Consider the following 16,326-nt stretch of genomic DNA (forward strand, 5'->3'; position numbering starts at 1 on the left):
ATGCGTGTGGAAAAGCAGCGACACTCCAGGAAGGGTTAACTTACAATCAGGCTGTCTGTGCTCAGGGCCCCATGGCTGGCCCAGGAATGGGGTGGGCCTGGAAGGTGGAGCGGGCTTGGCTTGCATCAGCTGCTCTTTCCAAGACAGGAGTGCAAATGCTTGCCCAGCTGGCCTGAGTGTGTGGAACTCCAGTCGCCTTTAAGAATGGCTTCAGAAGCCCACACCTGGCAATCACTCCCCCAACCCCCTTGCCCCTCCACGGCAGGTTGCATTTGGGAAACTCTCCAGTCGGTCATTAGAGGAATGAGCCGAGAGTGAGCCGTTCATCAGCTCGCCAGCGCTTGGTGGAAAGCAGCAAGCAAGGATGGATGTGGACAGCCTTCTCTTGAATGGAAGCAACATGACAGCTCCCTGCGAACTGGGGATCGAAAACGAGACGCTTTTCTGCTTGGATCAGCCCCATGCTTCCAAAGGTAGGTGTCAGAGGCTGATACTTTAATTCAGAAAACTATTAAGTTGGGGGAAGAAATCAGCAAAGGCGAGGCTGACTGCGAAAATATAACAAAGTCCTCGTGAGACAAGGCTGGATAAAGTCATCTGTTCAGAAGTTTGGATAAGAGATCAAAAAGCAGAATTGAGTCCAATGCTCTTATTGTTCCCCAGGGGAGAGTTGGGATTAATGTACAGGACTTGGGGGCACAAAAGCAGTGGGAGGAGGAGCTGAAGTGGAGCCAGAAGGGAGTACAAGTGTAAAAGCTTGAACTTACAAGCATCACAGAAAAGGTGCTGTCACAATCTAGCTGTTGCCTTTTCTTGGGGGAAATCAGTGTGAAGAAGTGATTATAGCGAAATAATGCTCAGCAGCTAGGAAAGAAAGCAATCACTATTCACTAGAGGAGCTTTGTTCTTAAGAAAAAGTGGCTCCCCGAGTGAGTGATCCTTTAACAGACCAACCTTTTAGAAGCAACTGAATCACTCTGTGCTCTCCTCACTTTGTTTCTGCAAAATATTGTTAAGTACAGGGAGAGCTGGGTTCAATGATGTCCGCCCCTGAAAAAAAAAAAATCGGCAGGAAATAAGTGTTTGCTGCGCGTGCTAGGTTTTAACATTCTGCTCTCATAACCTCCATCCCTCGTCCGCGTTCCTCCTCGCAGAGTGGCAGCCAGCCGTGCAGATTCTCTTGTACTCCTTGATATTCCTGCTCAGTGTGCTGGGAAACACGCTGGTCATTACGGTGCTGATTCGGAACAAGAGGATGAGAACGGTCACCAACATCTTCCTGCTCTCCCTGGCTGTCAGTGACCTCATGCTCTGCCTCTTCTGCATGCCATTCAACCTCATCCCCAACCTGCTCAAGGATTTCATCTTTGGCAGCGCTGTATGCAAGACCACCACTTACTTCATGGGTGAGTTGCTGCTGGTGCCTATTTCTGGAGCTCGCCCCAGACCCCACTCAGCCCCAGACCTTCCCCAACTCCTAACAGCCAAAACAAAACATCTGGCTGTGTGGGGCTAGGTGTAAGGACAGAGGAGCTGGCTTTATGGTGGGGGGTGGTCAGTCCTCATAACTCCCCAGAAGTCAGTCCCCAGTTTTAGGGGTCAGTTTCTCAAAGTGGAATAAGTTGGTAAGAAGCCACAGAAGAGGTTGGTTTTGCTTGATTCTGTTAGAAAGTAAGACAGATGCATGCTGTTCTGTTCCTTCCTGGAGGTCGTTGATTGTATTCTGAGCTCTACCCAACCCAAGGCATGGCTTTTGGGGTGGCCAGGGTGCTGGAAGAGGGCTCTTTCTGCCGTTGCTCTGGCTTTCCTAGGGAACAGGGGCTACTTGAAAACCAGTTTCATCAGAGTTCTAGATTCCCTTCTCAGGATTCACTTCCCAGACTGTTTTCCCAGGGTCTGGGACCATCTCAGGCACAGAAAGAGAGAGAGAGAGAGAGAGACCTCTGCCACTAGCCGAGGAATTGAATTTGCTCCTAGAGCCTGTGGGTCGCTAAGCTGACACTGGTTGGCTGAGATATGCAGCTCTCTGCCTTTGCCAATCAAAATGATGGTGATGATAAGAAAAATCACAAGAGCTAATATTTTTGAATGCATTTTTTTGAGCACCAGATATTCTCCTAATTGCTTTAAGTTTTTACTTCCATGATCATATTTTATCTCCCAACCACCCTATAAAGAATATACAGTTATCCTTCCCTGTTTCACTGAGGAGGGAAAAGAGGCACAGAGAGGTTAATAATGTGCCCAAGGACACACAGGTTGTAAGCTACAGAGCTGACTTGAACCCAGATCGGTAGCCACCACAGTGGTGAGTATATGGCATCGCTTTGCCAACTGCTTTGGCTCTTCTAAGGCTGAAACAAAACATGTCTCTTTGTCCCCTCTGTCTGCCAAAATGCTTTGTCCCTTGCCCATTCTGAGAATTAGTTGGGAGAGGAGGAGGAGAGGCGGGGAATGAGGAAGGAGTTGTTGTTTGTTCTGACCTAAGCTGGGCAAAATATGCAGAGCTGAGTTGGGCTAGGGCAGCCTTCAATGACCGGAAAGCTTTAAAAGCCTTTATTTCTCCCAATTGAGGAAGCAGGATCCAGCAGTGACAAAATGATGATGAATAACTGATCTGCGTGACACGGACAAATAACCAAGAAAGTGTCAATCTGGGTCCAGTCCTCTGAAAAGAAAAACGGACTCACAAATGAAAAGGATCATTGTTAAACAATGACGCAATAATAATAACCAACATCTCGTAGTGCTTTAGGCTTTCAAGACCTGTCTGTATATATCTTATGATAATATTTAATAATCTTAACCAGGGTTTGTGGAAGGAGATTTAAAAAGAGTGCTTGTGTAGTTGCACAACATTGTGAATGTGCTAAATGCCACAGAACTGTTCACTTTAAAATGATTAAGTTTATGTTATGTAAATTTCACCTCAACCAAAAATGTTTTAAAATAGCTGGGGTCTGAGCAAGGAGCCTTAAAACTCTTCCTGAAAATTTCTAGGACAGACTGTTCTAGAAAATGAAAAGCAAGATAATTCTGAAAGTGTTTGCAATACCATAATGGATTGGTTGGATTTCTGATTCCAGTGATTTCAATTCTTCCCTTAATTTTATGTTCTCCTCAATACTGTTTCTAATAGTTAACACTCATTAAACTCCTAATACATAGCCAAAAAAAAGAGTGCTTGCCTGTTGGTGGGTTTATAATTACAGTGGACCCACTGTATAGACTTGACTCTGAGGAGTTTGGGGCTGTACTCTCTAATTCAAATGTCATCAACTCCTTAGAGTAAATCCCTATAAAACACAGCAAATCCTGTCTCAGAACATAAGTTCTTATAGAATGGTTTCAGGGTTGTAGATTCCTTTAAGTCTCTCAGGAATACTATGGATATTCTCCCTAGAAAAAGAATATTTTTATACATAGTTTCACAAAAGGCCCCGGGCTAAGAACTCCTCCATCATGGTAAGAGATAAGAGAGGAATCAGTTGAATATATGGATGAAGAATAAAAGGGAATTTTAAGGGGATAAGAGATTATAATAAGTATGTACACACACAAAATACAAAGAATAAGGAAAATTAATCTTTTTTTGACTATGCGTAAGTATATCCTTTTGAATGAGGTGTTTTGACGTCTTTCTCCCTGATGATGCATGTTCCTTTTACAAAATACAGAAAGCAAAAAGAATGAGAAAGAAGGCCCTAGTCCTTCCACCCAGAGAAAAACGTTAGTTATAATATGGAGAGTTTCCCCTTCTTCCTTTTTCACTAGGTATTTTTTCAACGCTCCATTTTGAAATTTAGAATGTTTCACTCTTAAAAACAGTTTGGGGACTTCCCTGGCGGTCCAGTGGTTAAGACTTCACCTTCCAGTGAAGGGGGTGTGGGTTTGATCCCGGGTCAGGGAGCTAAGATCCCACATGCCTTGTGGCCAAAAAACCAAAACATGAAACAGAAGCAACAGTGTAACAAATTCAATAAAGACTTTAAAAATGGTCCACATCAAAAAAATCTTTTAAAAAAAGTCTGTACTAGAAATTTTTAGGAAGAATTTTAATGCTCCCAGCTCAGACCCCACTGAATTTTCAGGGTCACAGTCCTTGAGAATGTTGGGTTAAAAGGTCAACTTAACTACGCAGATCATGCTCAAAACTAAAGCTATTCTACAGGTCACTCAGAAACCTCTTCTGTGGGATAGGAACATATTTCATCCACTTGGTTATTAATTAATGAGCGCCTTCAGCCTAGGAAGGAGTTGGTTGTAATCAAAGTTCAATAAACTTATCTAAAAATTGGCAATAAGATGTATTTGCAAACACATTTCTTTACCTGCCTCAAATCGTTTTGGGAACAAAGCTGGGAATAAATCATTTTTTTTAGATATACATACACAATATTCTTACCCTCTGAGCGTTTTCCTCTGCTATCTATCAAACCTGCGCAGATCAGGTATGCTTAAGCTCATTGTGCAAATAAACTTTGGATTTCAGAGCCTGCATAACCAGCTTCTTTGTTCCTTTTCCAGGCACCTCTGTGAGTGTCTCCACCTTTAATCTGGTAGCCATATCGCTGGAGAGATATGGTGCAATTTGCAAACCCTTACAGTCCCGCGTCTGGCAGACAAAATCCCACGCTTTGAAGGTGATTGCCGCTACCTGGTGCCTCTCCTTTACCATCATGACTCCGTACCCGATTTATAGCAACTTGGTGCCTTTTACCAAAAATAACAATCAGACCGCGAACATGTGCCGCTTTCTACTGCCAAATGATGTCATGCAGCAGTCCTGGTAAGGCTGCATGGGTTTATTTGTTTAATACAACTTGATATAATTTTGCAGTTTTAATAAAAACTGGAATGTATTGTCCAGTGTCTGGGGGATCAGTCTCCTGGAGCCTTATCGAGAAGGTTCGCTCTAACCTCTTTCTAGAGTAACAGTGACAGCAAACAGAGTGCTGTGTTTTAAATGCCATATATATATATATAAATTCAACTAATCCTTTCAAAACCCTATAGGGTGGGTACTATTATTGTCCCCATTTTACAGAGGAAACTGAGACATGGAGAGGTTAAGCAAGTTGCTCAAGGTCCCAAACCTAGAAGAGATAAGAGAGCATCTGGTCTTAACCACTATGCAGTGTGCTTCTGGAAGAGCTCTGATTTTCCAAGAACTGGAGGTAAAGCCGAAGATGAGTCCCAAATCCCATGTGGTTTTTCTTAGGGCTGCAGCTGTGGTACTTGCACGGAACACTGTACTGGAAATAAAAAGGCAAGGTTCTAGTACCTGTTTCTTTGTTTACTAGTGGGTGATATTGGACAAGTTCATATAACCTCCCTGACGTTCAAGTTCTTTATCTACACAAAGATTTAAGAATAAAGATATTTTTTTATCTACCTCATTAGATGGATGTGAGATTCAAATGAGAGCATGTTTATGAAAATGTCATTAAATATCTTTAAAAAGGCTACACAAATGCAGGACATTATGTTTACCAGTTCCCAGCATGTTTTAGAAACAGGGAGCTAGACATTCAAAAATGGCTCAAAACTGAGATAATCTCTGCTTTCTTTGCCTTCCTTTTTCTCATTTCAACCAAGTAACACGTACACACAAAAAGAGTTATGTTGCAAATGAGGGACTTTTCCAAGACTCGAAAAGAACTCTTATCAAAACATGTCCAATTGAAATGAGAAATGGCTTAGCCACCGTGAGCCTCTGACAATTTTATGGCCTAATCGTGTAACCTTACACATGCCAGACTGCAAAAGTGATTTAGGGACCAGACTCATAAAGAAGGAGGCTGCAATTCTTCAGGAATCAAACATGTTTAGAGAAAGCATAGCTCTGGCCCGCCAGGCACTAGAATGTGCTTGCCACTGTGCCAGTGGGTCAGAACAGCCAGAATGCTTATTTTGCAAAACCAAGGAGGTTTTCCATCATTGCTACCTATGCATTAGATGATTCTGTTGCTATAAAGTCAACAAATGGTATATTGTGATGCTTAAAATCATGAGTCCTAGAATCATATTGCTCGGGTTCAGATCTCACCTTTGCCATGAGCTGTGTAACTTTGGACAAATTACTTATTGTCTCTAAGTCTGTTTCCTCATTTGTAAAATGGGTATTATGTTAATAGTACCTACCTCAAAAGTTATTATGGGAATTAGACATAGTAATATATATATACTATATTGAAATTGAATAAGTCATCAATGAATGTAAGCTCTTATTATTATTATTATTTCAGAAACCGTTTTATTGAGGTATTCACCTACTCTCATTGGCTTGTTTTTCTTTTTCTTTTTTAAGCTCTCATTTGTTTTAAATGTAGACTTGCTTCGGGCACAGACTTACAGCAAACTTTTCCAATTTAACTAGTCCTTCATAAGAGACTTTATCTGAAAGAAAAGCAGTAAGCAACTTCTAATGACTGACCCTCCAGATGGGGAATTTCCAAAGATATTAAATACTAGTAATTAATGTGTTTCCTCAGACTCATTAAAATGGAGATGAACCCTGCTTATTCCATCCCATCTGAGTTTGAAATGCTAGAGATGCTGGTTATTGGATTGCTTTTTATTTTATTAGGCACACCTTCCTGTTACTCATCCTCTTTCTTATTCCTGGAATTGTGATGATGGTGGCGTATGGATTAATCTCTCTGGAACTTTACCAGGGAATAAAGTTCGATGCTAATCAGAAGAAGTCTGCTAGAGGTAACTATCTCTTAGCTGTATGTTTACGCCAAAGGATTACAAAAGCTTATTTTCTATAACTTAAGTAGATGTACCCAGAGTGTGTATAGAGTATATTAGAGGTTTTCAAAAGTCTTCTTAGGAGACTCTGTGTCATAAGGCACAGTCATGAGACCCAGTGTCTCTATTCCTCATCTGTAAAATGAGGAAATTATTCCTCTCAAAAGGGTGCTGAGTGGAAAAAGATGACATAATACACACATCGCCCAGTTACAAGCTGAGGGCCCATGGGTCCCAGGCTCTCTGTGCTGTTGCATTCAGATGGACCCCCTTCTGCAACCAAAGCAAATTGTAATTCCAGGCGCCACCCTCTCTCCTCCCCTGAGCTGGAAGACGAGTGTGCCTATTCATTCTTTAACAGTTTTTTATCTTTATAATCTACATATGTAAAATATGATTTTACTATTATAAATTATGTACATCAGATACTATCCATTATTTTAGTAGTTTAAAGTAGCTTTTCATTTGAAGGAAAGGACTAGTGTAAACAATACCCACCCATGTCAGGGCAGGCCCAAGGTCGCCCAGAGTACAGTTCAAGTGTGGTTTAGCCCCTTGATGCAGGGGGCAGGGGTTCCATGCCTTCTTTCTGGCATGACCCATCCCGAAAAGTAAGTGATGTCCCTTGCCCACCCAGAAAGGAAACCGCGCCCCGGCAGCGGCGGCAGATACGAGGACAGCGATGGGTGCTACCTGCAGCGGCCCAAGCCCCCAGGGAAGCTGGAGCTGCAGCAGCTGTCCACCAGCAGCAGCGGCAGGCTCAGCCGCATCCGGAGCAGCAGCCCCGCCGCCAACCTGATGGCCAAGAAGCGGGTGATCCGCATGCTCATGGTCATCGTGGTTCTCTTCTTCCTCTGCTGGATGCCCATCTTCAGCGCCAACGCCTGGCGGGCCTTTGACACCGCCTCTGCCGAGCGCCGCCTCTCCGGGACCCCCATCTCCTTCATCCTGCTGCTCTCCTACACCTCCTCCTGCGTCAACCCCATCATCTACTGCTTCATGAACCAGCGGTTCCGCCTCGGCTTCATGGCCACGTTCCCCTGCTGCCCCAACTCTGGGCCCCCAGGAGCGAGAGGGGAGGCGGGGGAGGAGGTGGAGAGCAGGACCACCCGGGCCTCTCTGTCCAGGTGCTCGTACAGCCACGCGAGCGCCTCCGCCCCGCCCCCGTGAGCTGTGCCCTGGCCGCGAGCGCCAAAGGATGGAGCGGGGACCGAGCGGGGCAGCAGAGAAGGAGGAAAAGAAGAAAGCAGGAGGAAGAGGAGGCAGGAAGTGAAGGAGAAGGAAGGCGCCATCCCCAGTGGGAACTATTCCTTGTCTGCTTGGCATCCTTCGTCCGGGTGCCAGGGGAACGCTACTAGGGCGGGGCCGGGACTGGGTTTCCGGGCAGCTCCAGGCAGGCAGTTTCCATACCAGTCACCATTAGAAAAACCTCAGCAGGCCAGTAACAGGAGTCCAGCAGGACTCCTCTTGCACATGCAATTGCCAAGCACGTGTTCAAACTGGGACGCGGACCCTACTGAGCTTTAGAAGTGGGGCTTTAGAGTGGGCTCTCACTCCCCATAGGGACACCCTTCTGTGCACTGCTGCTTCTGCTGATGCAAAATTTGGGGGGCTACTTTGCCCCTGGGGAGTCCATCACTCTTTCACGTACATTCTGTAGCCACCCACCTCATCATGACCACAAATGGGAACACAAAGCAAACCCTCTTCCGGCCGTTTTCTGTAGTAAAAGAACAGCCTGACTTGTTCTTGAGGTCGGTCAGGGGCAGTCAGAGACATAAGTTTATGTCGTCATCAGAACAGCATATGGAAAGTTGTCTAAACGATGGAATTTGTAACTTACATTTCTGAAAAGAAAAGAGTATGTGGCAAGTAGCTGGATGGAATGCTGTCTTAGCATAAGGAATGTTAAATGCCAGAGGGGGCAGAGAAATATTTTTCTACTTTAATAATATATATTGCTTAACTCCACCTTTATATGGTGATACGAAACCCCGTGGCTTCTTTGCCTCAACTTAATTTCTCATACTCATCCTCTTTTCTGGAAAGACCTCCAGGTACAAAGGAGAGCTGTAACCTATGTGCACCTGGCCAAGCTGGAAACAGGTGGAGTCAGGCCCAGAATAAAAACTGGCATACTTGGACTCAATTAACGAGTAGTTTTTGAAAGTCAAAGGCTGTATATGCCTTTAAATACAATCTATATGTTTGTTAATGTTCATAGTAATTTTATGTGTATGTGGAATATGAACAGAGAAGTACGTTCTTTACATATAGATATACTCTTCGGTGTGTTTAAAAAAAGAATAGTGAATTGAGGTTGGAATTCAGAAAGTGTTATCATTCTACATTCCTCTACAATAGTTGGAGTTTCATGAACTTCTTTTCTTTGCAAAATTGGTGTTGAAATCTCTCTCCTCCAGTGTAGAATCTCAACTTAAAATAAGACATGAGCTGTACATTTAGATACAAGGAAGTGCATTTCTAGAACAGAATGTGTCAATCCAGTCTACCAGCCCTCCTCCCTCCCTCCCCACCACTTTCTTTCATAGTTTTCATGCCTCCAAGCATCTGAGAGGTGAGCTTTTCTTTTTCCTGTTTTCTTGGGTCCATGACCACCCATGGATCCATGCCTGACAGACACTCTTTGTGGTGCACAAGGGCTAGTGATTTCAATTATCAAAAAAAATCAGTATGGAAAGGGGAGGGGCAGAGAGTGGCAGGAAGCGATCATGAATAGGGGAAGGGACGTTGTATAATTTAACAGGATGTGAGTGTTGACATTTGTTGTTTTTTTGCTGGTTGGGGGGATAAAGTGTTAACAGAGAAGAAATTATTGAAAATGTGAACATATGTTATAGGGGACTTTTCAAGCCAGATGTTAGTTTTTCTATTCCTCAGACTACAATCTTATTTTAATAATTCTAACCAGTCATCTCTGTCAAAAATTTCAAGGTAAAAATTCAACTGACTAAAACGTGCACTGCTAAAATAGTAATGATAAAAGGTGTAAGAAATGAAGATGTCTCCAATATTTCAGTAAATCCTACAAAACCTACCATTTTCCTGCCAGAAGAATAAGCCTTCCCCTCTGACAGTGTTAGCATATAAATGAAGCTAAATTAGCCTCTTTGCTCCCCACACCTTATTGGAAACCTTTGGAAATTCCAAAGGTATGTTAATCTAAAAATAAGGTTGCCAGATCTAGCAAATAAAATACAGGATGTCTGGTTAAATTTTAATTTCAAATAAACAGTTAATAATTTTTTTTAGTATGAGTATGTCCCATGCACCAAAATATATCTTATAGTTTATCTGGCAACCCTACTTTAAAATAACTTTAAAAGCATGTAAGAATATAAACAAGTTTCCCCAAATATAGTATAGAGCAATAAAATGCCTCTGTTCACTAAATTTATTGGAAAGTCTTTCACATAATGGAAGCTTTTTTAAAAAAGAAGAAAAATACTATTAACTTTCAGAATCTGTGCCTGACCTTTGTAAATGGTACTATCAATAGGCTGATTTTACTTTAAAGAAAAAAATGTTTTTAACATAAAGCTATTCTAGTACTTTGTTGAGTCAATTGCCTTTATTTCATGGTAAACTGAATTCTTAAATTTGAAATAAAATGACCAATAGAGTTAAGAAAATAGATTCACCAAGTTTCTGGTATTTTCTAGTGTCTTCTGGTAGCTTCCACTCATCACCAGAGTGGTAAGTTTGAACCTGAGCACTGAAATGGATCTTTGATTTTTACTTAGCCCATGTGTCCCAATGCCTTCTCATGCCCTAGTTACTTAGGTAAACTCTCATGATAACTTGCAGTGGTGAATAAGAAATGCATGTGTCTAGATGTTAGTTATACATGTTCGTGTGTGTATCTTCTCCATTCATGTAAAATGTAATCATGAGGCGAGCGACAGTAGCTGTTGAATCTCCACTGTATTTCCTTCCAGTGCTTTGCCCAGTACTCTGTACACCATGAGTGCTCAATAAATGTTGTGACTGACTCCTGCTCTGCCTCCGATGCTTTGGAGAACTCTTTTTCTGTCCACAACAGTGAGTCTCAACAAGGGGGGCATATTCTTGGGGAGTATAAGAATTTCTAGAGGGCTTTTTCCAACTCTGCGTGTATCCCTACCCAAGACTTGGCTGTGTGAGCATTTGTTGCCATCTCTCCCTCCCTTTTGCTCTCCCCCGTGTGTGTGTGTGTGTGTGTGTGTGTGTGTGTGTGTGTGTGTGTGTATAATTGGAGATGTTACCAATGGGATGCTGTCACGCCTGTGAACAGTGCCAGGACACAGATTTTTTTAAAGGGCTGGGAAAAAGGACAAATACTGTAAGATTCTATTCACATGAGGTATCTAAAGTAGTCAAAAATCATAGAAACAGAACATAGAAAAGTGATTACCAAGGGCTGGGGATTTAGTGTTTAGCCAGTGTAGAGTTTCAGTGTTGCAAAATGGAAGAGTTCTAGGGTCTCTTGCCCAGCTATGTAAATATACTTAAAACTACTGAACTGTGCGCTTAAAAATGTTAAGATGGTAAATTTAAAGTTAATGTGTTTTTTAGCAAAATAAAAAAGGGGGAAGGGGGTTGGGAAGCACTGGTCTATAGTATCCCTTGGTTTTGCTCCTTCCCACCCTCATTCTCTTTAAGGAGAACAGTAAAAATAACCATCACTGTGTTCCTAATCCATGTTTAAGGACTACACTCACTCGTTAGGGCTGATAAGTATTATCAAAGCCCCCTTGGCGCCCTTAGCTGTTACCTCCCATCTATTTGCTCTCCTGCAGGACTCCTCTGGGTACCTCTGGGCATCTTCCTGGACCATCCTCCCCACCCCAACCCTACCTCTGAGCCCTGTGGCTGGCTCTCCGCTCCAGCCAAGGTGCTTCCTTTATTCAGATCTCTATGGCCCCTCCGGCTTCCTGGTCACCCTCAAGTGGAACATAGATTCCACATTTCCTAAACCTGTTGCCACAGCTGAGTACCAGCCCCACAATTCCACCCCACACTGTGGCTCTGAGCAGACCAGCCTGGGAAGAATTTCAGGTCCTCTTTCTTGCTCAAGAAGAGAGATCAGACAAGTATGAATTGTCCAGCAGCCACCCTTGTACATAACACATAACAGGTGCTCAGTAAGTGTCTGGGGGGTGAATGAATGAGTGAATGGATGAACACATTTGAATGGAGTCCTTCCTCAATGCCGGGCCTTTCCGGGCTGCTTTGGGGACGGCACCATCCTAACCAGAGGCAGCTTGCCCAGAGTGTGCAGTAGGTAGTGCTTGACAAGAGGTAAAGCTGACTGGGCAGCCTCATTCTGTTTCCAATCCTCCACGCTGAACATGAAGTACAGCAAAAACTGCTTTCGAGTTCGCCGACCATAAACACGTCCTCTGTGGGTAAAGACGATATACTTTGGACCCCAAGTCCAGAAATCTGTGTCCCAAACTTAGCCCTGTCCCTAACTTGCTGTGTGGCTCCAGGCAGGTCACACACCCTCTCTGGGTATCAATTCCTTCCTGCAAAATGACGGGTTGTCACTCCATTTTTGGTACTGTGGGATTCAGTGGGTCGGAATTTGCTATGTGCTTTTATTATTCCATACCCTCCCTTAATTTTGTTGGCTTCCCGTTGTCTTTGCAATCAGAAAAGCTCCCTGACACCAAGCACATAATCACCTCTGAGGAAGGCTTGATCTCCAGGGCACCTCTGAGAGAAGGCGGCCAGGGTGAGAAGGAAAAGGTCTCAAAGAGGAATGTGCAAGCTCTCAGCCCCTTCTAGGTCACAGCTGCCCAGAGCAACTTGTGTGAGGCTGGTCCCTGGAACACAAGCCACATTCCCACTGAAACGTAGGCAGAAAAATCCACTCCCAAACCAAATTTTTCCTAGATGAAAGAAGTACCAACATTCTTTAAAGCCTGCTTTATGCATTGTGAAGTCACTGGTGACAGCGGGTAACAATACACACTCATGGAAGGATGAATGAATGTCTGGTACATATGGGGTTAAAGGAGGCCCTCAAAAAAGATGCTACCGCCAGTTGACCCTTGAGCTGGAGGCTCCCTTTCCTCTCCCCTGTCCTTGGAATATGCTTTCCACTTGCCTTCCCTGTTCCCAGAAGCTGCTCCAAGGATACAGCCTTGAGATAGAAATGTGGTGCTGAGACTCCTGGACTGTGCAGAGAAGGCCTCTGAGTAAACTTCTAAGAGTCTGGTGGGCACGCGTGGAGATCTACTCATCTTGCTGCCACCCAAGAAAGTCCCCTTGCTTATTACACCTGCCACGACCAATCTGGAGGGCTGCCTCTGTCTTCAGTCTCTCCCTGCCCTCTACCAAGGAAGCTGGTTTCAGATTTTTACCCTGGAAGGCCCCGAGAAGGTTGCTTGCGAAGCAGCATCTGGTTTCTTACTTAAATCTCAAAACAACGTGTGAGGCATCATTTTCCACAATTCACAGGTGAATTAGTTGAGCCTCAGGGGAGTGACCATGTGTACAAGGTCCGACAGCTAGTAAACAGCAGAGACAGATCGGGCCCATTCTAATGCCACCAAGCTGCTGTCGGGATTAGGTGACATTCAGTAGCCTAAGTAATCAATAGCTGGTGACTTCATTTCCTATAATGCTTCACGGTTCCTAGTCCTGGTGCTACACAAGCCTAAGGATGAGAAATCCCGTCTCTGTCCCCCCCGCGCCCAAACTCACTCACCAATGGCCTTGCTCTGAGCTCCCTGAATGTGGAGGATTTGAAAGCTGGCATTTTGCACATGTGTCTTGGATGCTTCTATCTCTATGTTTATTTTTAAAGGGAAGATAATACACTTTGCCATATCACGGGGAAGCCGAGAGATGCTATCAGTCAATGAGCTTTCACCTCGTGGGCAAATTATCAGCATTATTAAGGTAGGTCTATTTTCTCAGAAAAATCAGAGAGGAGACAAATATAGGCCAATTTATCTGTCAGCCTGCCATGTGAAGCTTCCTGGTCTGTCCCTTCACCTGCTACCTTTCTACCAAATCCCCTTTCCCCAGTTAAATCTACAGATTATTATTATCTACAGACCGTCACTAAGATGTCCCCACCCCGAATTCATCATCCGAAATGGAATGATCTGTCATATCTCAAACCACCTCTCCTGATTCTGTCTGCTTGCTAATGGCACCTCCACTTGCTCAGATTCTCAGGCTCAAAATCTGACTCATCTTTTAAAAGGTGGTATCAGGAAGTCATGGAGAACTTGAACTTTGGAGTCAGAAAGACCTGGATTCTCATCCCAGATCCAGCATTTACCAGCTGGGGGATAGCAGGCAATCTCTCTGCTCCCAAGTCTTAGAGACCTCATCTGTAGTACTTATCTCAGAGGATATTTGGGAGAATTAAATGATATTAAATAATATTAAAGGACACTGATGATATGAAATTTAAAATGACATTAAAGGATATTAAAGCAGACTTTCACAGACTCAGATTGTGGCTGTGGACAGGGCTGGCAAGTTGTTCCTCATTTGAAAAGAGGGACTAGATGCCATCCCAGCTATAGACAGAATGTCTGTGTCCCCTCAAAGTTCATTGGTTGAAATCTACCCCCCAATGTGATAGTATTAAGAGGTAGGGTCTTTGAGGGGTGATTAGGTTATGAAGGTGGAGCCCTCATGAATGCGATTAGTGTTCTTATGAAAGAGAAGGCGGGGGTGGGGGGAGGAATTGGGAGATGGGGATTGACACATATACATTATTGATACTATGTATAAAATAGACAACTGATGGGAACATACTGTATAGCACAAGGAACTCTACCTAATGCACTGTGGTGACCTAAATGAGAGGGAAGTCCAAAACGGAGGGGATATCTGTATGTGTACGGCTGATTCATTCTGTTGTGCAGTGGAGGCTAACACAACAGTGTGAAGCAACCATACTCCAGTAAAAATTAAATCAATAAATAATAAAAGAGACCTCAGAGAGATCCTTCACCCCTCCCACCACGTGAAGTCACAGCAAAAAGATGGCCATCTATGAACCGGGAAGCAGGCTCTCACCAGACACCAAATCTGCCGGTGCTTTGATCTTGGACTTCCCAGCCTCCAGAACTGTGTGAAATAAATGTTTGTTGTTTGAACCACCCAGTCTGTGGTATGTTGTTATAGCAGCCAAACAGACTAAGACACCAGTGAAAAGTAAGGACAAGTCTGCTTGGGGTTTCTGGGTTTATTGGTCAATTTTTGTTGCCTTGTGCTTCATTAATGAACAACCCCAAATCTAGCACAGAGGATCATACATGAAGGAATTCAAAACATGTTTGATGAATGAATCCCTCACCTATAAAATAAAGTATTGGGTCTAGATTAGTGGATTTAAAATTTTAACACAGAGGAACCTCTTTCCTCCCCACCTCCCCAAGCAATTCTGTATGGAAGCCCCAATGGGAAAGAGATGAAGGATTGAGGGCTTTGAGACACTTCCTTGAAATCTTAGTGGAACCCCTTGGGGTTTGAAAACCACTAATTTGACTCGATTTCAAGACTAAGAACCTGTGATCCTGGGACCTGCAATATCAGCCTGTCTTCCGTCAGGACTAACCAGTGACTGCAGTTAAGCTTGGCCTCACAAGTTTAGGGTCTTGATTTCCAGACTTGCTGTGCCCTTGGCTTTGTTGAGTGAGCAGACCACTCAACACACCACAGCATTTAGCTGAGAGGAGATCCCGGTCCAACATGCCTCTTGTTGTGAGCTAAATTGTGTCCCCCTAAAATTCATATGTTGAGGTCCTAGCCCCCAGTACCACAGAATGTGACTGTATTTGGAGACAGGACTTTTAAGAGGTAACTAAAATGAGGCTGTGAGGGTGGGCCATAATCCAATCTGACTGGTGTCCTTATAAGAAGAAATTGGACACACAGAGAGACACCTGGGCTGCACGTGCACAGAGAGAAAACCATGTGAAGAGGCAGCAAGAGCCCAGCTGCAAGCCAAGGAGGGGCCTCAGAGGAAACCAAATCTGCTCATCTTGGACTTCCAGCCTCCAGAACTGTGAGAAAATAAATGTCTGTTGTTTAAGCCTTCCAGTCTGTGGTATTTTGTTATGCAGCCCTAGCTGACTAATACACCTCCCCCAACCAAAGGTGCAGGGCTCAGAAGGCCACTCTCATTCCTAAGGCCCAAAACCAGTCCAAACTGGTCAGAGAAGACAGAGCCTCAGAAATGCCCCTTATGTGGCACCACCAGAACCTCTGAGAGTTTCAGCTAAGTCCTCACACTTGCCCCTAGGTCTCTTCTCCCTCAACTGCTCTGTCTTTCCCTCTTGGGCCCTAATTTCAGTTACATCCCTCAAGCACAGAAGCAGCAGCTGCAATAAGGAAACAGCTGGCTGGGGTGTGGGGCAAATAAATGAGCTGGGCAAGTGAGAACAGGAGTAGTGGCTGAGCAGGTTCAACCCAGCTGAAAAACTCCCCAGGTGGAGCCAATGGATCCCAGGACCTAACTCAGCAGGTGTTTCCCTGGGCGCCTTCCAGGTGGAGGGTTGCCAGATAAAATACAAGACACCATTTGATTTTGATTTCAGA

General features: G+C 44.0%; 1 protein-coding gene across 1 annotated transcript; it reads left to right on the forward strand.

The window, feature by feature from the left end:
- The first annotated feature begins 349 nt into the window (after nucleotides 1-349).
- Nucleotides 350-7,926, forward strand: CCKAR (cholecystokinin A receptor). Its single transcript, XM_059924160.1, has 5 exons — nucleotides 350-473; nucleotides 1,155-1,406; nucleotides 4,528-4,789; nucleotides 6,590-6,717; nucleotides 7,394-7,926. The coding sequence occupies exons 1-5, from the start codon at nucleotides 365-367 to the stop codon at nucleotides 7,924-7,926; spliced, it is 1,284 nt and encodes a 427-aa protein (XP_059780143.1). The 5' UTR covers nucleotides 350-364.
- The last annotated feature ends 8,400 nt before the right edge of the window (nucleotides 7,927-16,326 follow it).

This window comes from Balaenoptera ricei, chromosome 5 (genome assembly GCF_028023285.1).
Source record: "Balaenoptera ricei isolate mBalRic1 chromosome 5, mBalRic1.hap2, whole genome shotgun sequence".
Classification (NCBI taxonomy): domain Eukaryota; kingdom Metazoa; phylum Chordata; class Mammalia; order Artiodactyla; family Balaenopteridae; genus Balaenoptera; species Balaenoptera ricei.

What these genes read in the sequence shown, in the direction of transcription:
- CCKAR (XM_059924160.1), top strand. Translation starts at nt 365, where the DNA reads ATGGATGTGGACAGCCTTCTCTTGAATGGAAGCAACATGACAGCTCCC. An exon ending in GACCACCACTTACTTCATGG is followed by an intron (nt 1,407 to 4,527) that starts GTGAGTTGCTGC and finishes TTCCTTTTCCAG; the next exon opens with GCACCTCTGTGAGTGTCTCC. An exon ending in TCAGAAGAAGTCTGCTAGAG is followed by an intron (nt 6,718 to 7,393) that starts GTAACTATCTCT and finishes TTGCCCACCCAG; the next exon opens with AAAGGAAACCGCGCCCCGGC.